The 26,513-nt window shown below is 52.8% G+C and overlaps 9 protein-coding genes across 9 annotated transcripts; 3 read left to right on the top strand and 6 right to left on the bottom strand.

Annotated features, from left to right (window-relative positions):
• Positions 1-317: 317 nt before the first annotated feature.
• MYCFIDRAFT_209849 (uncharacterized protein) lies at positions 318-933 on the bottom strand (the record flags this gene model as incomplete). The annotated part of the gene is made up of 1 exon (XM_007923371.1): positions 318-933. The coding sequence occupies exon 1, from the start codon at positions 488-490 to the stop codon at positions 320-322; it is 171 nt and encodes a 56-aa protein (XP_007921562.1). The 5' UTR covers positions 491-933.
• A 764-nt stretch (positions 934-1,697) lies between these two features.
• On the bottom strand, positions 1,698-2,955 carry MYCFIDRAFT_90682 (uncharacterized protein; the record flags this gene model as incomplete). Its single annotated transcript, XM_007923370.1, has 4 exons — positions 1,698-2,256; positions 2,311-2,568; positions 2,727-2,794; positions 2,904-2,955. Coding segments are annotated over 4 exons (937 nt in total), but the record flags the coding sequence as incomplete, so codon positions are not given.
• Positions 2,956-3,664: 709 nt separating this feature from the next.
• Positions 3,665-6,184, top strand: MYCFIDRAFT_85031 (uncharacterized protein; the record flags this gene model as incomplete). The annotated part of the gene is made up of 7 exons (XM_007922404.1): positions 3,665-3,751; positions 3,882-3,924; positions 4,164-4,215; positions 4,339-4,358; positions 4,553-4,637; positions 4,744-5,792; positions 5,949-6,184. The coding sequence occupies 7 exons, from the start codon at positions 3,665-3,667 to the stop codon at positions 6,182-6,184; spliced, it is 1,572 nt and encodes a 523-aa protein (XP_007920595.1).
• A 168-nt stretch (positions 6,185-6,352) lies between these two features.
• Positions 6,353-7,092, bottom strand: MYCFIDRAFT_85030 (uncharacterized protein; the record flags this gene model as incomplete). The annotated part of the gene is made up of 3 exons (XM_007922403.1): positions 6,353-6,591; positions 6,690-6,751; positions 6,911-7,092. 3 exons carry the CDS (start codon positions 7,090-7,092, stop codon positions 6,353-6,355), a joined length of 483 nt encoding a protein of 160 aa, XP_007920594.1.
• Positions 7,093-7,464: 372 nt separating this feature from the next.
• MYCFIDRAFT_94638 (uncharacterized protein) lies at positions 7,465-10,376 on the bottom strand (the record flags this gene model as incomplete). The annotated part of the gene is made up of 4 exons (XM_007923369.2): positions 7,465-7,634; positions 7,686-8,888; positions 8,934-10,283; positions 10,340-10,376. Coding segments are annotated over 4 exons (2,760 nt in total), but the record flags the coding sequence as incomplete, so codon positions are not given.
• Positions 10,377-12,782: 2,406 nt separating this feature from the next.
• Positions 12,783-13,619, top strand: MYCFIDRAFT_159791 (uncharacterized protein). The gene has a single exon (XM_007923368.1). The coding sequence runs from the start codon at positions 12,831-12,833 to the stop codon at positions 13,488-13,490; it is 660 nt and encodes a 219-aa protein (XP_007921559.1). The 5' UTR covers positions 12,783-12,830; the 3' UTR covers positions 13,491-13,619.
• A 232-nt stretch (positions 13,620-13,851) lies between these two features.
• Positions 13,852-14,689, bottom strand: MYCFIDRAFT_54228 (uncharacterized protein). The gene is made up of 2 exons (XM_007921895.1): positions 14,308-14,689; positions 13,852-14,236 (listed from the first exon to the last, which is right to left on the bottom strand). The coding sequence occupies exons 1-2, from the start codon at positions 14,604-14,606 to the stop codon at positions 14,008-14,010; spliced, it is 528 nt and encodes a 175-aa protein (XP_007920086.1). The 5' UTR covers positions 14,607-14,689; the 3' UTR covers positions 13,852-14,007.
• Positions 14,690-15,374: 685 nt separating this feature from the next.
• MYCFIDRAFT_85024 (uncharacterized protein) lies at positions 15,375-16,791 on the top strand (the record flags this gene model as incomplete). Its single annotated transcript, XM_007922402.1, has 3 exons — positions 15,375-15,577; positions 15,628-16,095; positions 16,152-16,791. 3 exons carry the CDS (start codon positions 15,375-15,377, stop codon positions 16,789-16,791), a joined length of 1,311 nt encoding a protein of 436 aa, XP_007920593.1.
• Positions 16,792-19,247: 2,456 nt separating this feature from the next.
• Positions 19,248-25,774, bottom strand: MYCFIDRAFT_46219 (uncharacterized protein; the record flags this gene model as incomplete). Its single annotated transcript, XM_007921798.1, has 3 exons — positions 19,248-24,908; positions 24,966-25,174; positions 25,288-25,774. Coding segments are annotated over 3 exons (6,357 nt in total), but the record flags the coding sequence as incomplete, so codon positions are not given.
• Positions 25,775-26,513: the final 739 nt, after the last annotated feature.

Here is a 26,513-nt window from a genome sequence, read left to right as displayed (position 1 = left end):
CTGTTCATTGACATTGTGCATGAAGCCGGGGCGGTGGAACCCTGGTCCCAGTCGGATCGGCACTACTGCCAATCCTCTTCAATCGTGCAGCGGTGGGACTGCTTACATTATGCAGATGTCATAAATGTGAGCTAAGGCAGACTGTACAGTACTCGCAATGTCGGTCGTCTTAGCCTCGATGTCAGACTGATGGAGAGTCGATGCTCGCTCGCATGCGCTTGTTCTGAAAAGGCAAACTCAGACGCACAGACGGGGTTGTAAGCTTTGTCATCATCTCGGCAAGGGCAGCCGACGCCATGCCATGTTCCCTGCCAAACCATCAGGCTAACACCGCATCCACCTGATTCCACCATTGTTGTTCGTCGCCATCATTACACAAACCCTCAGGCTTGTCAAATAGAGGTACCTCGGTGATCAAGAACACGATGCACCAGGAGAACGTCATTATCCCGTCCCCTTGTCGCACAGGCTGCGTACGCGAAACCATCATATCGAGGACGAAGAATCGAAGATCATCTCAACTCATGAATGCCTGTCTTAGTTCGATGCTCCCGAAGAGTATCAGTCAGCCGGCAGCACGGATCAATACGAGGATATGAGGCATAGTGTTTCGACCGAGGCCACATCGTGAAGGATCGCAATTCCCGGACAGCAGTTCACTTACCTGGTACTGCGTTAATAGCGATAAATTTGGGGGCCGTTACGGCCTACGCTCCTAGCCAATACTACAGCCCATTGTGCGAAGACGATGATCACGAACGGGAATAGGGTTCTCGGAGCTTTCTGGCAAGTCATTTCGGTCCATCTGCAGGCAGCAGAACATTGATCGCCGTAGAAAGAATTTTCAAAGCCAGTGAAGCCGATAGTACAGTGCACGCTTTTGAATCTTTGATTATTACCTGGTAAGACCGAAATCAAGCCCAACCAATCTAACTCCTCAATGCCATTACAATGATTCAGTCTTGTGAACTCCACGCTGATCTCATTCGTATAGTATCCGTATCCACGCTCTCACGCTTCCGAAGCCGCTGCTTCTGCCTCATCCAGCAGATAGGCGAACTCGCCCTGATATCCCTCATAAGTCCGCATGAACTCGAGCTCAGTGCTTATGAGGCCTGCCGATCCCTTGATCGAGTTAGCTGCCTCTGCGGCTGCCAATCTCTGGATCTTGTCGTCCTTCCTTCCACCAACCGGCACGGCTGCGGCTCTCAACAAGTCGGTCAGGTCGGGAACAGTCGAGTCGTTGTCAGCGTGAGCAAGACGCGACACGACTTCGGCGTGAGATTCGGTCGGATGGCGGCGAGCAAGCTTGCGAGACAAGAGACAGGCGTCGAGCTCCTCCAGGTTCATGATGCTGCGCGGGTTGAGAAGGGTCTCTTTGGTGACCGGAGCCTTGTTGAACCCAGCGTTGACAGTCGCTGGAAGTGCGGGCACAGCGGCAACCTTTCCTTTGCCTTTGACTCTCGAATTCCGAGCTGGGTTGACGCGACGACGACCATCGACTGACTTCTTGGTGCGAATGGGTAGAGCAGAGTCTGCGCGAGAGTTTACGGGCTCGATCTCGTCATCAGCACCGTTCTCCTCACCAGTCATCTGAGCCTCAGACTCCTCAGCCAGCTCCATATCATCGAGCTCTTCTTCCTCATCGGTATCGTAGCCGTCGTTGACCTTTCTCTTCCGAGGACCACTACTCTGACCTGGCATATTCTTGCCCGTGAAGTTCTTGTAAAGCGTCTTCTCGCCACGCCACTTCTCCATCTGCCAGTCACGCTGAGCACGCATCTCCGCAAGTCGAATGACACGCGCGTCCTTCAACTTTTGACGAATAATTCCGCGCTCGCGCTTGATTCGATTCCGCTCGCGGAGTTCCTGGTTCTTTCGCGCGGTTTCTTCGTCACGCTTCGCTTGACGTTCTTCTTTGGCTCTCTTGCAAGCGTCTTGCTTCGCCTTCTTCAGCTCTGCGGCCATTCGAACGGCTTCCTCGTTAGCGGCGCGATCTGCTTTGGCTTTGGCAATGCGCTGCTCTCGCATCTGGCGACGTCCAGCTTGATCGTCATCGAGCTCGATTGGGAGAAGCGCGGTGCCGGCTTTGATCGCCTCGAAACGCTCTTCGCAGGCTTTTGCGGTGTATTTGCGCTTGCCAATTTTGTCGGCGAGGTAGATCGACACTTCCTTCCACTTCTTTTCTTGAAGCTGCTTGTAGGTTGACTCGTACTTCTTATCCACCTCGGCTTTAATTTTGGTGACCATTTCGTCCTACAGATGCGTTAGTGACTCTTCAAAAACGTGACTGCTATTGATTTGACTGACCTCTCCAACGTGCCAGTCGCTGAGTTCATCGTCGAGTAGCTCGTCATTCCTATCTTCCAACACCTTGCGCAGCCGGTTCCACCGGCTGCCTATGGTCTTGCCTACGTATCGCACCCTACCTTCTTGTTGCAGCTTCCCCGCGACGTACTCATCACTGTAGCTTTGTTGTTTGAGCTCGATGATTCGGCCATCATCGGAGTCGTAGTCGGCGGTGATTTTCTTCGCGATGGCAGCGACGCCGCCTGGTACGCGGAGCGACTTGGCAAGATCAGGTGCTGTTCGCTTCTTTGCTGGCGCTCCCTCGCCGGTCTGAGGGTTGAGGTACTAGATCGCTCCGTTAGTGCTTGGGGCCTTGCTGCCACGGTCTTCGCTCTCGAGGGCGCGGAAGTTATGCTCAGTGCGGAGTTAATACTTACTTCTGGCTCAGATTCTCCTTCATTATCGACATCGCGAGTGAGTTCGAACTCGCCTCGGGTGTCAATATCTGAATAGTGACCTGCTGTCAGTCGCTACTTTTCCGTCGCGCAATGCCCGTTTTGAAGCCCAAGCCGAAACACCACCAGCCTGGCAGCCGCGATATCACGGAAGCTTACCTTCATTCAGGGGTTTGGGCGCACCACCCCAGAACATTTCGAGGCCGGACATGACGGCGCTTTGGATTGCTAAGAGGAGATGTCGGTTGATGTCGCTCTGGAAGTGTGGTTGACCTGGTGGCGCACAAAAGGATGTCGGTGGCTTGGATATCGTGTCGCAAGCGGAGTGGAAAGAAGTAAGTAGAAGTGTGGAATGAAGCGGTGACGGCGCTTCACATCTCATTTAGTGCTTCGCGGCTGCCTAGTCTGTTGATGTGAGGCCGTTGGCAGCGCGATTGCCGTAAACATGTGAGGACGAGCGTCAGTGCGCAACCAATAACCACACGAGCAGCTCACTGTCGCAGGTGGGAGCAACGCTCCCCGCGTCGCAAATCGAGCCACACGGTAATTGCTAGTGCGCAGAGACAAGAGAAGATAATTCTAGCCGAATTCACATCTTCGAAGACTTCCGGTCTCGAGACGAATATGAAAACCAAAGATTGGAGAGATTCCAATTCGCGTGTCATAAGGGACTCGAGAGGAGAAGCATAAATGGGAACCGAAGCCCAAATTTCACACGAGCAGCTCACCGTTGTAGGCGGGTGCAACGCTGCCCGCGTCGCAATTCGAACCACACGTTAATTCCTAGCGCGCAGAGGCGAAAGAGAATGATTCCGACCAAGCTCACATCTTCGGAGACTTCGGGTCTCGAGGGATTGGTGAGGTTCTAATTCGCGTGTCACAAAGGACTCGAGAGGAGAGGGAAGAACAGGAACCGAGATATGCCTAGTGAGGCTGCGAGGCTTTACTTTGTCACGCTCCGAGGCCGGAAGCAGATGATGCTCGTGACATTCCAGATTGCACCTAGTGTAAGCTACTGCCAGCAGGAAAGCCTCCAAGGTAAAGTGTCTGAAAAGCTTCACTTGAAACAACAAACGACCATATTGGTCTGCCGCGGCGCTCCGAGGCCGGAAGCAGATGATGCTCGTGACATTCCAGATTGCACCTAGTGTAAGCTACTGCCAGCAGGAAAGCCTCCAAGGTAAAGTGTCTGAAAAACTTCACTTGAAACAACAAACGACCATATTGGTCTGCCGCGGCGCTCCGAGGCCGGAAGCAGATGATGCTCGTGACATTCCAGATTGCACCTAGTGTAAGCTACTGCCAGCAGGAAAGCCTCCAAGGTAAAGTGTCTGAAAAACTTCACTTGAAACAACAAACGACCATATTGGTCTGCCGCGGCATCCAGAATTGGCCGTTGTTGAAGACCACTCCGTCCAGTAGAGGTCAGCCACGCACAGCAGAGCGTAAGCAGTCAGCTGCAGACGCTGATGTGAGGATAGGTATACGCCAAGCTCGTAGAAGCCTCGCCGATGGTTTGCACGCCGCAATGACCAGGTCCAGACTCGCAGTTAGCAAGACACGCTGCAGCAGCATGGCTGTTCTTGTATCATAGGCCATGCGGCGTGGACAAGTGTATGTCTGTAGGCTGCAATGGTGGCCGAACTGTATTTGAAGGCTTTGTATGGGCCTTTTGAGCCGCGAGCAAAGTCAAGACGTTGGAAAGGAGTGAGGTCCAGCGCCAAGACAGACGATGACCAAACAGGAATGGCTCCGTTTTGCTGCAGACACGCATCACCCACGCCAACTTCATGATTGCTGTGACGTAGCAAGCTCTCGAGGTGTGCGACAGCTTGACAGCTTCCTGGATGTCAGAGGCAGAAGCAGTGGCGATGCTGAATTGTTATTTCAAAGGTAGGTAGCGGCATTGTTCTTGCATTCTTACATCTTCTATGTCTCGCCTCACCTACGCATACACCACCACAATGTCATCATATTTCACGTTGCCATCATTTGCTAGGGCGAAGAAGAATCAAGAAGAGCTTCGAAGGAGTAATCCTCAGAACCCTGTCCTGAGAGATGAAGATGAGAGGTTTCTCGAGCGAACTTTATCACAAGAAAGACCTCCGCCTCTCCCGGCGAGGCCCCAGGTGACAGCAGTAACGGATGAAGGCGAAGAAAGGCCAGCGTCGCGAAAGGAAGAAAGCAAGGCCCAGGATGGCGATATCATCGTGCCAGAGACGCAGCCCAAGTCTCCGGTATCTCCAAGTGACGCCAAAAAGCCGAAAGACAACCCACTGCCTAGTCAAGAAGAGGCCGAAGCAGTTACGCGAAGCTGGAATAGCGCTGTCAAACTCGACGACGATCAACCTCATGAGAAGCGGACATGGGCCTCCTACATCCCAAATGCGATGCGACCAGCATCTTCGAAAGAATCATCCACCGACCAGCAACCCGACCAGCGCACATGGACCGAGTTCGCGGCCTCGTACGTGCCCACGCGAGAATCTCTCCCTGCATGGCTTGATCCTGCAAATTGGAAGCCAAAGGATCCAGACGCCAAGCCCGAGCCAGTCTTGAACGAAGACGGCAGTATCAATGAAGAGAAGACGAAAGAGAAGCAAGAGAAGGAGGTCTCGGTCTTGCTTGACAACCTCAATATGTCTACAGTCAACAACCGCGTCTTTGCTTTCTCTAAAGAGACTGAGAAGTACTATGAGCGGTTTGCACAATGTTTGAAGGACACTATGAATGGTGTGCCGACTGCATACGATGACATGGACAAGCTGATGAGGGAAGCTGGACCTACGCTCGAGAAACAGTTCAAGAGCATGCCGCCGTTCGTGCAGACTTTGGTCAAGAGCCTGCCTGCTAAGCTGGGCGCCAGCCTTGCACCAGAACTCTTGGCCGCATCGAGTGAAAAGCCTGGCGCTGACGCAAAAGTGAAGCTCGAAGAAGCCAGCAAGAAGTCTGCACAATCTGGCGCAGGCGTGAATACACCGAGTGGTAGCAAGGAGAAATCTAAGAGGAAGGTACCTGGCATGAAGAAATTGGTGCAAGGTGGACAAGGTGTGGTTGCGACCATGCTGCGAAACACCGTGAACTTTCTCACGACCAGATTCCCATTCTTGGCTAGCACCACAAATGTCGTGATGAGTCTAGCTGTCTTTAGTAGGTGTTCATACCCTGGAAAATTGTGAGGAATCCATGCTAATTAAATACCAGTCTTGATGTTCGTCTTCTGGTACTGTCACAAACGAGGCAGAGAAACCCGCCTCGCCAAAGAAAGAGAAGCCGACATCGCATCTATGGATGGGCAGGCAGACGATGATGACGAAAATGATGTCTCTGATTCTGACCAGAGCGATCCGGATACCATGAAAATGGATGACATTCTGAATCAGCCCAATCCTTCCGAGGTTCCTCTGCCCAAGACTGATACAGGTTTGGAGGAGAAATAAAAATCTTGCGACGATCCAGCTCGACCGAGAATGAAGCTGTGAATTCGATGAGAGCGATGAACAACGATACATGTGCAACACAGAACAACAGCTGATGAGGAAACCTTCGGAGTAGGATAGCATAAATAGATACCCAAAAACCCGGCGTTTGCGAAACTCCCCAAACAATCACTCTTCACCCTCCCTCAACCTCCTCCTAACATTCATCAATGCAACCCCCAACCGATTCTCCCCCCACCGTCCCCGATTCTCCTCAGCATCCTCCTCCCCAAACCCAATCCCCCAAATCCTATCGTTCGGACTAGCCTCCACCAATTCCCTCTCCCCAGTCTCCAACAATTTCTTTTTTAACCCTTCATTTTCGGAAAATTTATAAAAATTCCCTTCTTCAACAATCCGACTCTTATCTAAAACACGACACAAAAAAATCAGCATTGAGAAAAAAAAAAGACACACATCCTCACAAAGTATGATAAAGAAATTAAAAAAAAATTACTATACTTACTCTCATCCCACCTCCCCCTCTCTCTCAAACCCCCTTCGCCAATCTTCCCAATCTTTGATGTTCTGTCGGATTCGTGGTTTGGGAAATTTGATGAACGGTTTCCTTTACATCAAAAAATTCAATCAATCAAAAAAAATTTCTTCTTTTTCTTCTTCTTCTTCATGAATATGTGTTTTAAAAAAAACTCGAATGTGTGTGATTTTATTTGATTTCAACCTCACCTCGTCTCCAAAAAGTCTGGATTTTTTTCAATCATCATCCACATTTCTGCTGTCTGGTATGTGATTCCTTGAACGGTAAAGGGAGAGGGTAGGTACCATTGGGACATGAAGCCGTGGGGTTCGGTGAATTCGCGCCAGAAGTAGATTGGAGGTTGTGAGGTGGAGGTGGAGGGTTGTGGCATGTTTATTCTTTGGGTGAGGGAAGCAAGTGAAGGACGTTGATAAGAGTGGTGTCAATGCTCTGCAACTTGTAGTTGTGTAGCTGTGAATCGATGATGGATGGGAGCGGGGAGGAACTTGTAAGAACGATATACTTTCGCTGTACAGTAAACGCCGTGCGGCCTATGTTCCTTCGTGGAAAAAAAGAATGAATGAAACAACATCAGAATATGCACACCCTATCCCTATCCCAACTTCCCTTGCAGTTCCAGTTCATCAAGGTCCAATCTCAAGTTCGTTCGTCATCGCAACGTGAGAGATCGCCTCAGCCCCGCAGCTCTGTTGCCGTCATCACCACAAATCTGTCCATGTCCAAGAGGTTTCCTTCGAAGCTCCTAACACGCCTTCAGATAATTGCTCGGCACGAGACCTAAAACACCAGGTTTCCCTGTGACTTCAGCTTCCCACCATCCATCGTCCTGATGACGGGTTACAGCAAGAATGTCGCCTTTCGCGAAAGACAATTCTTCTGGAATCGCAGCTTGGTACATGTACATCGCGCGGGCTAAAGAATCGTCAGCAATTATCGAGAGAGATGTTGATGCAATTGGCTTACCATAATGCAATATCGGACGGCCGTCTTTGGTCACTTGTCTTTGTGTCCCTTGGCTTTGGCTTCGTACTCTGGCAGACACCTCATTACTGCCGTACCCACTACCCTCTGGATAGTACTGACTTTGAGGCCTGCCACCACGCTGAGAGCCATATGGGTCACCACCAGCAGGAGCCAGGACCATCGCGCCGCCCGCAGTGTCTGAGCCACGGCTGCTTGGCGGCCTACTGTTGGCCATGCCTCCACTCGTCGCAGGTCGACTGTATGCTGGATTCGGAGAAGTTGCCCGTGGGACTTGATACCCTGATGAGCCTCCTCGAGGCGCATATCCGCCATAATTCGGCTGCGGCTTTATCGGACTTGACGATTGTGCACGAGGTCTCGCTGCAGCAGAAGGGGTACTGCCGTATGGGTTAGGTGACGCGGCTCGGTATGCAGGTTGGGTACCATTGAGAAGAGGTCGTGGGCTCGTCGCTCGTGGAGGTTGTGGAGAGGCAGCACGCGGTGGTTCTTGCCTGCCCATAGAGCTGCCAGGCCGGGCTGGTCCGCCTGTGTTGTTGAACATATTCCGCTTTTGTGAAACATACTTTTCGGCAGTCTTCTGCATTTCACGCTTCGTATGAGCTGGCGGAGGGGCACCGAGTCTGCTCACCGGAGGATCGTACGCAGGTGGGGGAGTCCCTCTATTGGCAGTGCCTGCAAACGGAGTAGGTACGGCACCAGCTGGCGTGGACCGTCCTGTTGACCCTCCTGGTGCCGGTGTTGACATGCCGTAATGGCGATCAGCAGATTCTCGAGTCGACGCCTGCTTTGTCACTCCCTTCAACTCAGCAAGAGCTTGCGCGATTGGGTCCAATTCGTCGTCAGCTAGACTCCTAGAGGTCTGCTTCTTGGATGGATGTGTGACTTCGAATGTGCTGTTGCCGATGCCTAGCTGGTAGTCTGCTCTTGGGTCTACGTCAGGATCTGGGCTCACAGATGGCTGCTTGTTCCAGGTACTCGCCCGGCCGGCTGTTCCAAATGGCTTGATAGGACTGGTGCTGGCGCTCTCTGCCTTGCGCATAGTTGCTGGAGTCCAGGTGTTCCTGCCAGTTGGGGTAGCAGTAGCAGATTGAGGCTCCTCTTTGCGTTTGGTACTTGCGCGACGCTTGAAGGGACTGTTGAAGAAGCCACTCTTCTTCTTTTGGATCGTCTTCTCATCCGGACCTGAAGAGATACCCGACATGCTCGAGACACCGGAGATGTTAGAACCATTATAACCCTTGATCGGGGATGCAGCACCACTGGTTGGCTCCATGCTGGAGAATGAAGTCGGCGCCGAGTAGTCGCTGTGTTCCAGACTGTCACGACTGCCTGGTCTGACAGGTGATGGTATAGAGCTGCGCTCAGATGGTGGACCAATCCTGCAGAATTGAGTCATGCCATCTGCTGGGTATGGATTGTGTGGAATTTGCGGCGCATCTGAGTACGGATTCGACGGGGCGGATGAGACTGCGCTTCCTGCCAGCGGCGGCGGCATGGCAGCAACGGCACTTCCATGTGAGCTGCGAGCTTGAGAGGTGAAAGAGTCGTCCGCTTGGATGGAAGTTGTGCGATTCTTTGGGATACCCATTTCTTCACGCAGGCTTGAGTCCGGATCATGGTGGGATTCGAAAGTGCTTGGCTGAGGTGAAGAAGTCCTATACGTCGGGTTTAGAGTTCTTTGGAATTGCGCGACGGAGTAGGCTCCATCGTCAGACTCGTGGTTTGACACGACATCATCAATGTCTCCTCGGCAGAAGTTGATGTATTTGGGTGGGTCTGGTATCTCTTGTCCAGTGCCGGAATCCTTGATGAAAGTGCTGATGTCTTTCTCGACCTCGCAGTCTTCCAGTGAAAGTCTTAACTTCTCGCACGACTGATCATCACTAACGCAGACGGTAGATGCGATGTTGGCAAAGCTCCAAAGACTGCTCTTGAAGTAGTCTAGCCGCTCTTCTTCAAGATCCTGGAATTTGTCGCAGGCGGCTTTCCATTCCCGATTCCACCTGCCTGTGGTCTCTTCCAGAATCTTGACGGCCGCTTCGTACTCGCTGCTATTGCTCGACATTTGGATCTGTGTCTTCTCCAGCTTGGCCTTGTTCTTCCGCTCCTCCTGACCCATGACCATGTGCCCTTGCGCGAGGTAGCCCTTGATTTTGAGGCAGTCTTGTTCAAATCGATCGCGCGTCTTGTTGACTTGCGCGGTTTGCTGATTCTTGGTCTTCAAAAGCTTTTCGATGCCGTTCTGTACGATCTTTCTTCGCTCATTGATTCCGCCAGTAAATGCAGTCAGCGGCTCCTCCAATTCTCCTCGCATCTGATGCGCAATGTGCTGGTGTGCCTTTCCCATCGACTCGACTTCGCCCCTCACGACATCTAGAGACATTCGCAATGTTCCGGATTCTGACGAGCCCAGGGGCTTCCGGGCCAGTGCCAATAGTTTCTTCGCATAGTCGTCTTCGAGCGCGGCGCGCGCGTGGTAGAAGTCTTTCAGCTCGTTGCCCGTGACTTTGGCGCCGTGCATTCGGTCCAGCAGAGGGCCGACGCCAGCGTCATCTTTGCCCCAGAAATTGTTCGCGACTGTCGTCGTTCGTTAGCACATCCTCACAGCTGCACGTGCATTGTCTGCAGCATACATGAAAGTGAGACGGATGGCCCATCTGAGCCTGAGCCTGAGCCGTTCGCCCTGCCGGGCATCTTGACGAGGCGTGCTTCGATATGGAATGAAGGATTTGTACGATGATATGGGAACGAAAGCGATGCGGACGCGATGATGCTGTACGGCAATGCAACAGTCTGATTACGGTGGTAGAGGCTCTGATTATTGTTGCTGGTGGTCTGGGGAGAGCGGAGGCGCAGAGCAACAAAGGCGTCATCAGCCGACATGCCGGTTGCGAGGAGCAACCAGTGAATTGGCGCGCGAATCTATGCCCCGCCTCTCCCCACGGCCAGACGACACCACCTCCTCCCACAATGTTTGCTGCTCGATTCGTCCGTACCGTACATGCTGGAGAAGCGTTCGTTATATGCCCGTCGACGATCCCCGGAGCCATATGATGAAATTATGCGCGCCAGGTTGCCTTCGCTAGCGGCGTGGTCCAAGCAAGAGCCATCGAAAACGAAGTCCTGCGCCTGATACGACGAGATTGTTCCCGCTACCGACAAGCCTGAGGCGATGGCGATGGCGATGGCGATGGCCACCTACACCCGGTAACAATGGCACTGCCCTGCACCTGAGGCTCAGATACGGTATTGTCTTGCTACATACAGCATATCTGCCTGCTGGCGGCCTCAGGCGCGCTGAGCCTCCGATCGTGGAGGGCGCAGCCATGTTCAACTTTCCACGCTACTGCAATGCGGTGCAGGTTGCTGGCCCGCGTGTGCGACTCACTCGCTACGCAGATGGAGACGAAGCATGGTCGTCTTCCTCGCAAACACGTGGTCTTGCTGGCCACCATGGCACAAATCCTGCCAAGACATCTCCTATCTGGACCACCTGCTTGCTTACCTTTCACGAGCTATCTATCTGGCGCAGCGACACCGTTCATTGGTACCAGTCATGCCTTCCGCCGGCGTCACGCGGGGCGCAACTCCTTCTGCCTCCACATGATAGTCTGTGGCCTATCCCACACAGCCTTACTCCGCCACTAAGCTTTGGACCGCAATCCTATCGACCTTCTTCTCCCAACATTGGCCTCAGGTCAGATGTCTTCCTTCTTCGCTTGCAGTGACGGCCGCCCACTATGCGGGAGGGCTATACAACCTCGCCAGCCCTGTCACTGCCCTTGTCACTCGAGACTTACATACATGGACCACTCTTTCCTCTCTCATGAATTTCCTGTGCATGCAAGACATAGTCGGATTCGTCCCAAGCCGGCTGCTTCCAGACAGCCGCCGATATCCCGAGAGGTCACGACCGCCATGAAGAAGCTGAAGTCGCCGTTCAGCGGCAAGCCAAAATCGGCCGTCGAGGACCATGTTGAACCACCCTTGCAATACCGTGCCGTCGATCGTTTAGTATCCTCGAAGATATCAGTCGCAGAATTACACAGAGTCGTGAAGGAAAGGTCGTCTGCCAAGCACCGGAACTTTGAAGGAGAGTTGGATTTTGCAATGGAACCGCCCGTGATTCGTCCTGCCAAGCGAGTAGACTCGGCAGTCTCCTCATCAGCTGATTCTCGGGCAAAGGTCGAAATGGTTCGGGTGCCTTATGGCATGTATGGGTTTCGAGAAGTTCGAAAGTCGAGCATCACAAAGCCGGCTGTGAAACCAGCTGCAGCTGGAAATGCAGAGAATAAAGAGCCCGCCAAGAAGCAATCCATGTTTGGAGCTTTGAAGAAAAAACACGCGGTCAGACCGGTTGACAACTTCACCATGTGGGATCAGTCGAAAGACAAGATAGCAGGGACATCAGATGGCGCCAGCTACCATACTGCGAACGAGGCTCCGGATGAAGACAATCCTGGATCATCACAGAAGCTTGCGGAGGCCGAGGCTGACCCGTATGAAGATGCAATCAGTGTACGGCACAGTTGGGCAGCATATCCCACACTCGTGAAAAGCTCCGGAGGAAAGGGAAAGCAGCCAGTGAAACCCCGGCCACGCTTCTCAGACAAGGATGTGAACATGCTTTATGAGGCACGAGCACGTGAGAACAGTTCAAGTAGCCTCGCTCCCGTCGATAGCAGCATTGGCATGGGCGAATCAGAGATAGATACACGAGTTCGACCGAACTACGAGACTCTGGCATTGACAAACGTTGCTGTTCACGCTGACGGCGAAGCAGGCCCTTCGTCCACGCAGACAATACAAAATAAATGTCACGAAAACTGGGGTAACATGGATCAGGTCCTTGCGAAAGAAGCTGCGTTATGTGCAGAGATGGAGAGACTACAGAAACAGTGGGCGGGTGCGCTTTCTGCCCTCGAAGCACAGAAGGAGGCCCTTCTCGAGCGACAGCGACAAGAAGAGGAGGATCGTCGACGAGCTCTCGAGATCCAAGCCGAAGAAGAACGCATCCGTGCCGCAGAACTCCAAGCCGAAGAAGAGCGAATCGCAGCCGAGCTCGCCCGTACACGCGAATGCGTCTGTTGCGGAGACTCCAAGCACCCGAACGATTTCAGCTCCATGCCCGCCACCGAAAGTTGCGAGCACGATAGTCTCACGTGCAAAGAATGCATGCAATCCTGGCTTTCATCAGAATTCGACAGCAAGGGAGCAGAATCCATCAAATGCCCCGAATGCCCATCACAAGTCAGCTACGAGGACATGCAACGTCTCGCCAGCGAGGAGACTTTCGAGAAGTATGAAAAAATCCTCACCCGAAACGCTCTGTCCAGTCTCCCAGAATTCTCCTGGTGTCTCGCCTCAGGCTGTACCTCCGGTCAACTGAACGCGGAAAACGCAAATTTCATGGACTGTGTCTCCTGCCACTACAAACAATGTCTCACTCATAAATGTCCCTGGCACGTCGGCGAAACGTGTGATCAGTACACGTATCGCACTTCGGGGCAGAAATCCAAGGACGAAGACGCCGCGACGGAAGCTATGCTGGACACGGTGAGCAAATCCTGCCCCGGTCCGAAAGGCAAGGCGTGTGGATGGAGAATTCAGAAAATTGATGGATGCGACCATATGACTTGTCGTAGCTGCAAACATGAGTTTTGTTGGGAATGCCTTGCTAGTCATCGTGAGATTAAGGAGGTGGGGAATACGGCGCATGAGGAGTGGTGTAAATTCCACAGTAAGAATTTGGACGTCGCATGGCCTTTTAATGTGCATGCTTGAGCGGAGAAAGGGTTGTGTAATTGATGTTGGGTTTAGATTGCGCTCTTTTGCTCTTTTTGTGATGGCTGGGCTTAAGATACCGACAGTGAGCTGGAAGCAAATAGCACAAATACAGGCCAAGTCTGGTACAAGCCCGATCCATGTGTCACTCACACCGAAAACTAGTGAGCTAAACTGGCTCTCCGTCTCGCATATTACGGCAGATAAGATTGGGAACAGCTTTGATGAATGTTAGGTAGCGGTTGAGGAAGGAGGAGGCGGTCATTAGGATGCCGGCATGCAAAGGTGCAGCCAGATGCTAAACGAGGAGCGCATCGCATCTGGGAGCAAACGCTAATACGCTCATCGGAGTGCCACAGATGTAAGAAGACTTAAATCCTGATTCCTTTTCATTTAAGAACATGTTGTTTTGATTTGCAGCCCCAAACGCCGTCGCTTGAACGCAAGGAAAGCTCTAATTCCCTGGGTCGCACTCCCAAGTTCTCTCAGAACATTCGCATCGCCATCCTCAGTATCGCTATTCCCTCTGCAACACCACAGTCGCAGCCATGAACACCAGCATAACAGTCTTCAACCACGGGTATTCGCTAAGCAGAATCGTCACGTATCCCACAAACGGCACGTACGCGAACACGCTCCCAATCACATCCTTGGAGCGATCGAGATACGACTGTCCTCGAGCGTAAAGTTCCGTATCATCAGCAGCATTATTATCACCTTTCGTCAAAAGTTGCAACGGCGCATCCCTAAAAAAGAACCATCCATATCAGCCACTGACTGCAAGTTTTTCCCCCTCACCACGTCTCCATATACTCACCCTCCACCCCCAAACCTCCTGATCACCCGATGCACAATCGGAATATCTTTCCCTTTCACACTATACACCACTACTTCCCCGACTTGCGTCTCGACTCCTCGATTCCATAGGAATAGCAGATCTCCGCGCTGGAATGCCGGTTCCATGCTTCCGGACAATACGACTACGATTGGTGAGGAGGAGTTTGTGATGACGGAGAGGCCTTTCCAGAGCATGAAAGCTGTGCTCAGGACGAGGGCGAAGTTTAGGACTTGGGCGGCGAGTTGGCGCGGTTGCATGTTGGAGAGGGAGCCGAGCATTTTGGCGGTAGGAATGAGTCGTTGGAGGGAGAGGGATGGTGTTGGTTCGACCAAGTGAGTGTGGATTGTCGCGAGAGTGATTGGTGGTATGGGGACAGCTTGAGGTGCAGGTGAAGCCAACGCTTGTGAACGCGAGAGGTGTCCACTGTCCACTCGGCTGGACTTGCCTGAACTTAGAATAATTCAGGCTTCAACTCACCCCTGTGAACTCTTGACTTCTCTTCAACATCTTCCACTCTCGAATACATCGACGCCGTCTCCTTTCTATGGTATGCGCATTGCAACGCGTTCTCCAAGCAAGCGTAATGCGCGACTCAGTGATGATGGATCTTTCTCGAAGCGCTCTGCCAGCCAGAATGGACGGAGCCAGCTCACTTCCATCTCGAGCTATCTGGACAAGCAGACCCAAAGTGAAGTGCTGTTTTCTCTCCAAGTCCGCTGATATTCTTTTCTTATCCTACTGAAGACCTACGCGAGCAAATCCACCTTTCCGCGCACTCGAACAGACGCCATCTACGTGCACCGCGTTCTGCATATTTCCCATACCCAACTCCGCTCATCTACTTGTATTGCTTGGGGACGTCAGGAGGCAAAGCGCTCTTGGCATATGATATTGCAGGCTGCGTCTTAGCTCACTTCTGCAGCTCAGCTCACTTCTGCACGCACTTCACTTTACGAACACAATTTTATTCCACTTTTCAAGCGACTCTGATGTCTCACCTCGCGACCACTCTGGCCAAACGACATCTGCAAGAATCCATCGTCAACATGGACGCAGACACTCCAATACCGAGCATTGAGCCGCCTCAGCAGAACCACAAGGCCGTCGGTAGCACGTGGATAGCTCGCTACGAACAGCAAAGATGGCCAGTCGTGCTCTGCAGTGAAAATGGCCCCCCCGAGGCGTTCATCAAGACACGCCCAAAACACAATGGCGTACGGCCTGCCATCCTGCTGGGAATACATAAGTAGTGAGTGTCGATTGCAAATCTGTGCTGCGATTTCTGCTAATGACTCCAAGCATCTGGGTCATCGATGATCTGCTAGATGAGTACGAACCGAGTTATGGCTACCTAAATGGAGCACCCAAATTCTCTGTGGAAGAACTGCAGCCACACGACGATGATCAAACGAAGACGGAGAAGTTTCGTGACATCGCATTCCGTTGTGATGCTCCTGAGATGAGACACGATCAGTATTGGCACAATTTCATACGACAGCAAGCAGCAGCTCGCAAACTCGAGAGGAAGATAATGACGAGGAAGAAGAGCAAGCGAAGAAACGCCAGCACTACTGATAGCTCCTCGTCTATCATCGAACTTGACGGGTCCGAGCGTGATGGACATGACACCTGGCTGACTCCAGATTCCTCGCCGCCTCCAGCACAGCATGCAAAGCGTGCAAAAGGCGAGAAGACGAAAGACGTGATCGAGATCGATGATCACACCGACTCTGACGACAATATGTCTTCAGACGAGTCTTTTTCGGGGTGAGTTATTTGAACAGATCAACTTTCGTCGCAACTCAAATACTGACTTTAGATAGCAAAGACAGCTGCCACATCCTAGTCGGGCAGGCCAAGATGTCCTATGTCCTGCACAAGAAACACCTTCGGGGCTGCGACTACCTGCTCGATTTGCGGGAGAAGAACGGTCTTTCGGGCGGCTCACTCATCGATCTGACCACCAACGAACGTGCTATCGCGAGGAAGCTTTCTCCGAAGGACTTCGACCGGATCGTCCGCTTCATGAAGACCAGAGACGTTGGTCCAAAGTACATCAACGCACGAGGCGACAACCCGCGAATCTCCAAAGAAGACAGCACGCCGGAGCAGAAGACCAAATGGGCTGAGCAGCTCGTTTGTGCCTTTGTTGCTGCGAGCAAAGTCCAATTCGAAGAAATGCAAAAGGTCATCTATGACAAATTGAAGACCCTCTATCCGCTTGACAGTCCTGGCATATGCACGATCGCGTGTACCATCTCCTGTATGGGCCTGCCAGAGAACGACACCGAACAGGAGCTGGCCAGCTTTGTTATTGAGCATATCACGGACTACTTCTACAAGATCGCGAAAGAGCAAGGCTCATCTTTGCAGAGAATCCTGGAAGAGAGCAAAGATCTCAGGAGAGCTGTCTTTGAGCATCTCATCGAGAACGGCATGGCTGGAAAGCTAGGGTTGGACTAAGGTCGACGCGAAGAGCAACGGGGTTTGGGGCTTTTGGAAAATTTGCTGCAATTGGTCTGTGTACATCTAGAAAGGACCTACCGGACGGAACGAAGGAGAACCTCGGAAGGGAGTAGTCATGAGAAATTTCGAGAATTGAATTGGAAACCCATCAAAGCCGAAGGTCATTGGAGAAACACTAACAGAGTTCCCTCCATGAATGATATCCGATGCTGATCTTAGAACATTGGCCACCTCAAAACATTCCATTTTTGGGTTGTTGTCAATCTCAGGGCTAGACCAAATCCCGGCATTTGGGAGAGAGCATTCGCATCCTCCGATGAATGAGTCCTTCCTTCTTCGTCTTCTTCATCTTTCTTGATTGACTTGTGATAGGGGCATGAAACATGCCCGCCGGCAGTCCGCAGCTATCCTGGTAAGACAGTGGGCCACACCAAACACCGCTGAACATAGAACGAGCCAAACCTACAACTCACATTCTCTTCTTCTGCACTCTTCTCATGTATAGCTGGCCACGACGGAAACGCGATGGGCCAGCGTCATCAACTATACGTGATCGCTCGAGTTGGCACACGATACCGTGTGCTGGCCTCGGTCAGATCCTGGTCTGGCGAACTCGACAATGGGTCCAGAGTTTGCTGGGCAGGGCTTGGAAAACGAAAGATCAAATGAGGATTGATCTGAGCTTCTTTCCAAATGTCACGGGCTGGGGTACAGCGTGTGCTCGATACAGCCTGGGCTGAGTCGGAAGTCAAGGGCAGAGTGCTCGTTAGAATATGCCCCACCCTCACGGCCCCGAACACAGATTGCTGGGTGCAACGTAACAATCACCGACATCATGCAGTCAGCCACTCGAGTCGCAACGACTTTCCCCGACCTCCCAGCAGAACTGCGCAATCGCATCTATGAGGAGCTCATACCCAACCACAACATCACGATCCCAATTCTGCCGTGGCGCTCAGATGCTTCCGTATTGGCCACTGTGGCCAAGGATCGATCAAGACTTCATCACCTGACTTGACTATACTCCTCGTCAACCGCCAATTTCACAACGAAGCAAGTCCGCTATTCTACGCCAAAACGACTCTAGACATGAGAGGCGTCCTGATCGACAGTCTAGATCTTCGACTCCAGTACGCCATGGGGATTCTCGGTCCAAAGCTGCAGTTCATTTCGCATATCAAAATCGACTCGAGCACCGCCCAACTCTTTCTCTGGACGCCTTACGAAGAGGTCCTCGAATTCAAGTCCGTCTCCCATTTCACCATACCTGCAGAGATTCTCTCGACCATCTATCTCCGCGTTCCGCTCGACCTTGTTTGGCCTCCAAACCGTTGAGATCGTAACATCGCATCGACGCTCAAACTCTTGTCAACCTCGCCGCTCCTGGATCTCGCTCGATTCTGCACCGGGTCTTTCCGAAGATACATGAGATTCTTGTACGCAATTTGTTCTCTCTCGCAGCGGAGTGTTTCGTTCGACCGAAAAATGAAAGGTTGGCAACGAGCGGACACCAAGGAGAAGGTGCCTACGCGCGTTTATGGGGGCTGGGGATTTCCGAAGCGACCACTTGCCCTACTGCAGCCTGATGGGGCATTTTTCTTGGTGGCAGATGAGTTCCAGAGAGTTGGGCCAGTGGCCGAGGACGAGGGATAGTATCGGGAGGAGGGTATAAGCAGAGCCCTGAGGATGCTTGAGGCAGAATGAGGCCATATTGCGGCTGTCGTAGTTGTGAGTAGGTCAAGCGTATTGCGTAGCCTACCATCTCCCAGCACAGCGCTAGATAATGCGATCTTCCCAAAATATATTTTGTAATCAACTCTCGCAGTACCGATCGACGTGCGGCCAGAGCGCTTGAATGCGCGCCGTGTCGAAAAAGCCATTGGGATATCCCGTCCATCTCGTCTCTGTACGGGGGTTTAAGTTCTTCAGGTGTTTGTCAAAGATTGATCTCTCCCCCTTTGACGGCTCACAAATGCGCAAGATACCGTATATCTTTACGACAAGAACATCTTCAGCCTAGCGAGTAGGCATTGGAAGTCAGAAAAAGACGAGACCAACCAAGAAGGCGGTTTCGCACGAAAGACTTCTATCCTCGAGTTCAATCCTAATGCATATCGTTTAAAGAGTGTCTGTCTCATCATGACTAATACTACAGTTTTTCTGCACAGTACACATAAGTCTTCTTCTTCATCTCATCTCTGCTTTTTGAACCGGTTTCCGTGTCTCGCTCTGATTACACAATAGATGCCACATGGCGCATAACCTCATGATTGACTGTCATTAAATTCCCTCCTTGCCAAAATGAAGGGCCCAAGACAAATGGTCTCTGATGAAGCTACGCCCCACGCAGGGCGTTCTTTTCCTTTACACCCAAATGCTTCTTGTCATGTCAAAATGATATTTTCTCATCCGTTTCCTGCGGCCCTCCGCTCCGCTCCGTGTCACTGGCAAGCTTAGAATCCAGCGAGTGGACTTCTGCCTCCGAATTGCGCTCGCTGCTCCTGTCCCTGAGCGAGATTGACGAGCAGGCTCTCGATGCTTGGCGATGCCTTAATCCATGGTAGATCCCAAAGACCATAGTTGGGGTTCTTCATCATCTCGAGCAGCATTACTATAATGCCCCATGGATGTGGTCTTGGAACGAGCACGCGCTCGCACAGAATGCGCAAGATCTGCTCCTGCACTTCCTGGCCGCTTGTACCAAAGATGTGCTGCAAAGCAGTCGAGAAATAGTGCGTATGCGAGTTGACGAAGCGGACTTGGTTAGCCATCGCTGAAAGAATGTGGTAGCGCGCCTCTGCACGGCTCTCCTTAATGAGTCGTTCGAGAAGCTTAGCCGGGGGTGCCGCCGAGGAGAATACCGACGATGCGGATGTAGCGTGAATTCCGATGTGCAGGACAAGAGCATTGATAAGGATGCTACTGATGTGTCCGTCCTCTCTGTCAACGACAGCCAGCACAGCTTCGAATTCTTCATCGCTCAGCTCAAGCATGGCGATAACCTTGTCAACGATAGGCTTGATAGTGGCCTCATCAAGTACCTTGCTGGTGTCGCAGTGCACGGTTGGTGCCTGCCGAACCTGTTCAAGCCTATTAATCTTGAGTCCACTGGTGAATGGGTCTGGTTGGTCGACCGCGAGAGCGCGTGGACAGGCGTTGTTGATGATGTTGCGTAGCTGCAAGCACTGTAGAGGGATGCTCGCATTGAGCTGCATGTGATTCTCCACCAGAAACTCTGGGAAGTCGTGCTCAATGCTTATCATGAATCGGAAAATGCCGCGATAGAAGTCGACGGAAACAGGCGAAACCTCTGGTACCAAGAGAAGCTCACCGAGGTTGTCGAAGAGGACTGTCAGCAGCTTCACATAGGTGTTCCAGCCGCCATTAGCGCGACCCGCTGGACTGATGAAGGCTGGGACCAGGAGGCGGTGGCTCAACAGTGCGAGCCAGTGATAGAGGAAGCCAGAGAAATATCGTGGCTGAAGCACCTGCAAGGTAGTCGCGAACACTTTGAAAGCATCTTGGTTCTGCTCTGCTGTGAGCTGCTCGCGATGGTCATTCAACTCGACGAGCAGACTTGAGAAGAGCCTGAAGTAGACTCTTCCATTCCAGTGCTCGCGCTGCTTGTTGTGGTGGTCGGCCATAACCAGAACGATCAGGCGGATCATGGCCTCCAAAGACTTTGGCTTGTTAATTGGTTCGCCGCTAGATGGCGCTTGATACATGACGATGAGCATTATCAGCCTGGCGAATGCATCAATAGCGACGTATGCCTTGTCCTGAGATGCATATGGAATGCCGCTCTCGGCATTGAACTGCATGATCGAGTACTCGAGGCTGTGTCGAACGAATCCTAATGCGTCTTCTGGTCCAGTGATGATGTTCTTCTCGTGCAATTGTTGAACAAATGCCAGGTGAGATCGCACAGGCACGCCTCTTCGCTGCAGCGACACCCACTCCTCGAAAATGTATTCTTGCAAGTTTCCTTTGCTCGTCTCCGATTCTGGACTGGGCATACCATTGACTTGGTTGGCAGGTCGCTGCAGCTTCGAAACGACTTCGCGAGCAAGATCATTGTGGGGCTCTTCTACGAGCCACTGGCCGAGCGCTTCGTATGATAACACCATCTCAGCGCGCAGTGCCAGCGCGCTTTCTCTCAACAGCATCTCATCCAAGACGTCGCGGAAACACGCGAGCGCGACCATTCGGCGCTGCTTGAACGCCTTGGACATGAAGGCATCAATGTGTAGAGGCTCGAGCAACTCCAGCGAGCTAAGCGCGGTGATCGCAGACGCATTAAAAATGATATCGCTCTCAGTATTAATGATGGCGGTGATGACTTGGCGACTGACGGGATTATGAGCCCGCTGAAATGTCTGTAGGAGTCTGGCGAGGATTTCTGTTTCCAGCTTCTTTGAGGATTCGGTGAAGATGATGTTGAGCACGCGATCAGCCAGGACCGGGACGTAAAGCTCATACTGCTGGACCGCATCCAAGAATCCAAGAATCTGGCTGTACAGATGACGGACGGGGCTGGAGTCGCTCAGCTCACCAGCGTGGTCCTCCGTGGCCTCCCGAGTCGCTTGCTGGATCTCCTGAATCACTTCAAAGACGCGTGGGATGACAGTTGCTGGATCGATAAAGCCATTGACCTGCTGCGCTCCGTGTCCTTGCAAGCGATGATTCTGCGTGTTGCGAGGCATCGCCGGCGTCTCAGCTGGAGTGAGCTGTGGCATGTAGATGTCAGAAAGTACGTCCTGTGCGGGGCGTCCTTGACCATCTTGCGAGCCTTGGTTGCCATGGGCCTGCGCCGGAATGCGTGCTTGTCGACCAAACTCTTCGTAGATCGAAAGCTGTTGGCGATTGAGGCCATTCTGGTCTTGGCGATACGGATCTGGGATAAGAGTTGCCCAGCGGCTGACAGGTGTCTGCGCAAAGGGCTCGTCTGGTCTCTCCTGGGCGTGTTGGCGGCGTTCGTCTAATGCCCGCTGAAGCTGGAGATCAATCTCGTTCAATGAATGGTTCTCTGCCGCTTGTTCAACCAGACTGCATACTATGTCAATGTTGTCGTTGACGAACATCAAGATCTGGCCCTCGGGGAGCTGATCAGGGAGACCTCGAGAAGCCATGATGCGAATGTTGTTGGTAATGCTCATGCGCAGAGGCTCCTTGCAAGTGACCAAGGCCAGACTACCAGAGAGGGCCTTCACGACGGTGTGGGCCGAGTTGCGCATCTTGTCGACATCGCCTTCTGTAATGAAGTCCTTCTGGATCAACTCTGCAGTGCTGATGCTTGCAATGGTTACGGAGCGCTCAACGACCGGGGCGATGATCTCGTAGATTGCTTGCTGAGAGGCGTTGACGAAGATGTTACGCATCTGCTGCTGAGTGATGGAACCGACTGGCTGAGGAATCTGTAGCAGATTTCCGAGATCCGGCACAGCAGAGATGACAGCTTCTGGCGAAAAGCGCTCGTTCGGACCACGCTTGGCGAGCCCCATCAACGCCATGTCACCAAACGCATCAGGACCATCGGGGAGATAGTTCTGGAGCATTCCTTGGTCAATGACAGGCCGCGAGCGAATAGTATCCAGCGGATCAATCGATTTGATATCGAGACCGAATTCTCTACACAGCATCTCGATCTCAAACTTCATGTTGAGCTTGAGGTCCATGCAGTGATATAACTCACTCAGCAAGCCGAGCAACTCAGCGATCCATGGATTGGGCGGTCGGAACACCTTGGATTGAGCTGCTTGGACCAAGGTCTTGCATGTGAACGGGATCGCGACCAGCAGACGTCCATTGTCTTGGCCTTCCAAAAGCAGATCCTTGAAAGATAGATTGCGATGAAGGATCGGCTGATTGCGTGCAAGGGTAATGGAGCCAAGCCAGCCAGCCAGATTCTTCATCGTAGTTCGCTCCTGAGGATTGTCCATTGTCGACTGCGCGTTGAGCATCTTCTGACAGCTCATGTAAGTCTCCCGCAATACTTCGGCCCACAGCATCTTCTGATTGAAATTGTCCAAGATCTGCAGATAGAGACTCTGGAAATTTGGCTGCGACTTGGCCAGCTCCTCAACCAGATAATGGGCGAACCATTGATGGTACTTCTCTTCCACCGCGCCTTCAATCTCCTTGAACTTCTCGTCGAGGTTTCTCTTAGAGACGTTGTTCAGGACGAACATGATCTTGTCCGAGACGTCCTCATCAGGATCTTCGTAGAAGTTTTCGCGCAGAGGAGGATCGACTTGGATAGCGCTGAACGTAGGTGCAGCGACCTCGCCAAATTCTTCCTCGACGATTCCATTGGTGATCCCATTCGCGACCTCCCCGCTAAGTGCGGCATTTGACTCGTGCAACTCTTTGAGGACATTTTCGGCTGCTGGTACTGCTGGTGTTCCTCTGAGACTTGGGGTCTGCAGAATCCTGTCCGCCAGGTGTGGCCACTCCTTGAGTCTGGGAAGAACATGCAGGAGTGCTTGCAATCCGAAACGATACATAGGGTCTTCGGGACCGTACTCCGTGACGGCCTCGAAGATCATGAAGATTGCAGCTTGCTCTGCTACGCCCGAGAGAACATGGTAGGATACCAGTCCACCGAATAGCACGGCCGTGGTTGCGAGTGCCTCGTTTGGATACTCACCAAAGCAATTATACTCTTCAAACAGGCCGAATAGCATTGCTGCAAACAGCTCTTGGTCGGCGGGCTCTTCCGAGACCTTGAGACGATTGAGGTCGTTGACGAGCGTGTCTGGGTTAGTCTGGCCACCATACATTTCCTTGTACTTTTCTTCCATGTCTTTGGTGGCAGAGTCCGAAAGCACATTGCTCTGTTCGCCGTTAGCCTCGATAATGGCATCCAGCTTTTCGTCCTGGCCATAATTGAACAAGCGCGGGTAGCTTTGCAGGCATCTTCGGAAAAGGCCACCGAGCTCGTACTCGGGTGGCATTGCATCCTGGATGAGCGAGAGCAGGGCATGTACCGTTTTCGCCTTCATCGGCACCGTTTTGGGCGGTGCGTGGTCGCGCTGGATTTGAGACTCATCCTCGATCTTCGTGTTCAGGAATTCGGCTACAGCTCTGGCGAATGGGATTGGTCCGAGCTGAGCGACATGCTGTTGCGCCCATTCTTCCAAGTCACACTTTCCTTTACCGTGGGCGTAGGTGGCTAAATCGACAGCAAAGACAGTCGTGAGGGTGAAGAGCTGCTCTAGCCAGCCATGCTCATCCGCATGTTGATAGATTAGTATCAGGAGATTCTGGTCCTGGTTGTAGAACTCGACCATCCTCGTTGCAACCCACGACTTGTCGTGCTGCCATAATGCATGCATGACAAACTCGTAGTTGTCATGTTGTTTGAGGAGGAACGGGTAGAACAGCTGTTTGAGGGCTTGCTCCTGCAGTGGTTGCCAGGGTTTCGGCACTGCGGACGCAGCGCAGACGAACACTGTCATGTTTCGGTTGATGATGTTCTCGGGAATGCCAAGCACCTGGGCCATATTGTAGCTCTCCTGCGTCCTGAAGATCATCTCAAACAGAGTTCGAGTGGCTTGCATGGAGACGAGCGGATGCTTGATGGCCTGCTCCGCGTACGCCTTCACCTTCTCTGACGCAGTCGCAAACTGTCTCAGGTCAAATGCCTGCTGAAGATTCGGTATGGTCATCACGTCCAACTCCTCAGGCGTCGTGGACAAGAACGCAACCACAAAGCTCAGTTGTGTCTCCGGATACTGCCACGGCTGACCACCTGGTCCTGGTCCCCACAGGCTCTGGATATCGAAATTGGCGTACTCATTTGCCAAGGGCACCAATGCATTGTAGAGAGCCAAGAACTGCTTTTTCGTCACCCTCAGATGCTCCTTGTCGAAGCCCGATACCACATCTGTCCAGTCCAAGCGTGCGCCTGCCTTATGTTGCCGCACGGCCTCGATGAAGATGCCCGGGTCGTATGCGTCGCCATTTTGAGTGATGACCATGAAGAGTAGCACATTCGCGATCTGAGGATATGAGATGTCGCGTGTCTCTACTCCGCTTAAGATGTCTTTGCAGGCGTCTAGGCTGGAGGTCACGCGCGGGCCCGCTTGTTGTATGCGCTTGGCCAGACGCGAGTCCTGCGGTGATGCCAGCAGTGCATCGAGCAACATGGCAGATTCCACCTCGGGCGGGACTCTCGTATTGAGCCTGCTATATCTCACGCGTATAGCATAGAAGAGGTTTTCGCGCTGCTCTTCACCCCAGTTTCGTGGTGGTTCCTGAAGCAGTCGGTCGACGATGGCGGCAAGCACGGATGGCGACAGCTCGTTGTCGGGGTCGGTGGGTTGTGGGGTCGCGAGTGTGGAAAGGAAGCTTTGGAAGGTCTGGGAGAGGATGGCGTCGGCTAAAGCTCAATGTTAGTATGTCTTGGCAACGTGCTGCAGGTAAACGCGAGACATGTGCGCGGCGGCGGCGGCGGGAAAGCGCAGTGCGCAAGTGATCAAGCACAATACACACCTTTTGCTCGCAGGTCCATCTTGTTGACGGCGCGACACGGAAGGACCAATGCAACTTTTGCTAGCGGGTCTAGCGGAAAATGGTCGACAAATGCATTGAGGTCGAAGTCGCGGTAGAGCTCGGTCTCGGTGGTGTCTAGCGACTGGGCGATCTTGTCTGCTTGCTGCGGATCTTTGAGAATCTTGTGCATCTCCTCCAGCAGCAATTGATAGTTTCCAGCGGCCTCAGCGCCCGTCGGCGCACGTGCTGTGGGCGTGAAGATGGTGCCGACATTGCTCTGGAGCAGTCTGCGGAAATATGTGGTGAATAGCTCCATGCCGCTCTCATCGATCAGTTTTCTGATCTTCTCCGCCTGTGCTTCCCACTTGGCCTGGTCAGTGTCGTGATTGATGGTGCTCAGCAAAATATTCAACTGCGTGAGCACCAGACTGCTGAGCTGGCCCGACGAGCTCGCGGTGTGCGGTGCAGTGGACGAGACGGGTGAGCCCGCAGTGGTTGACAGCGATCGGGAGGACGAATGGCGCGCGAGACGAGATATGCCTCCCGCGACACTCGCACCGCTCAGCGTGTTCAAGCTGGCAATGGACGATGCGAGGCGCGGACTGCCCAAGCTCGAGCTCGAGCTCGCGACGTTGCGTTGGCGGTGGGCTTGTTGGAAAGCTGGGGTCGCGGTCGCGGTCGCGCGTGAGGACGATACGTATGAGGTGTTTGAGGAGGATGTGTTGACGCTGGCGGCGGTGGTGGTGGTGGTCGGTGAGAAGGCAAATGCCGTCCGCGAAGGGCTCTGGCTGTGGACCAGCGATGGTGGATTTGCTGTACTCGACGTCGCACAGGCGCTGGGGCTTGTGAGGATGGGCGTCGGCTTGCGACCAGTGCCAGATGCAGACACAAACCCTGACCCTGGCTGCTGATGTCGCTCTGAGCTGTTCCTGGCTGTCTGATTTCTGGCCCTGGACCTCGACCTCGACTTCGACCTCGACTGCCGCACGTCTAGAGGGGAAATCTGCTGCTGCTTCGGGAGGTTGGAAGGCCGGTCGCTCATCGATACCACAGAGGCATTGGGAATGTGATTGCGCGATAGAGATGAATGTGTGCTGGAGATGGGCGAGTCGTGAGAAGCGTTGTCAGGCGTGCATCCAATATCATAACTTATGCACCTACCAGGGAAGGCTACCAAGAGTTGCGCTTGACTTGAACGCCAAGACCAGTCCCGTAGCACACGTGAT

This window comes from Pseudocercospora fijiensis, assembly GCF_000340215.1.
Source record: "Pseudocercospora fijiensis CIRAD86 unplaced genomic scaffold MYCFIscaffold_1, whole genome shotgun sequence".
Lineage (NCBI taxonomy): Eukaryota > Fungi > Ascomycota > Dothideomycetes > Mycosphaerellales > Mycosphaerellaceae > Pseudocercospora > Pseudocercospora fijiensis.
The sequence above is the reverse complement of the archived record's forward strand: the minus strand, read 5'-3'. Positions and strand labels throughout refer to the sequence as shown.

Excerpts from the sequence above, each read along its gene's own strand:
- MYCFIDRAFT_159791 (XM_007923368.1), top strand. The coding sequence starts at position 12,831 with ATGCCCGCCACCGAAAGTTGCGAGCACGATAGTCTCACGTGCAAAGAA.
- MYCFIDRAFT_54228 (XM_007921895.1), bottom strand. The coding sequence starts at position 14,606 with ATGCTCGGCTCCCTCTCCAACATGCAACCGCGCCAACTCGCCGCCCAA. Across the intron at positions 14,237-14,307 it reads AGGAGGTTTGGGGGTGGAGG|GGATGCGCCGTTGCAACTTT; the intron begins GTGAGTATATGG and ends GTTCTTTTTTAG.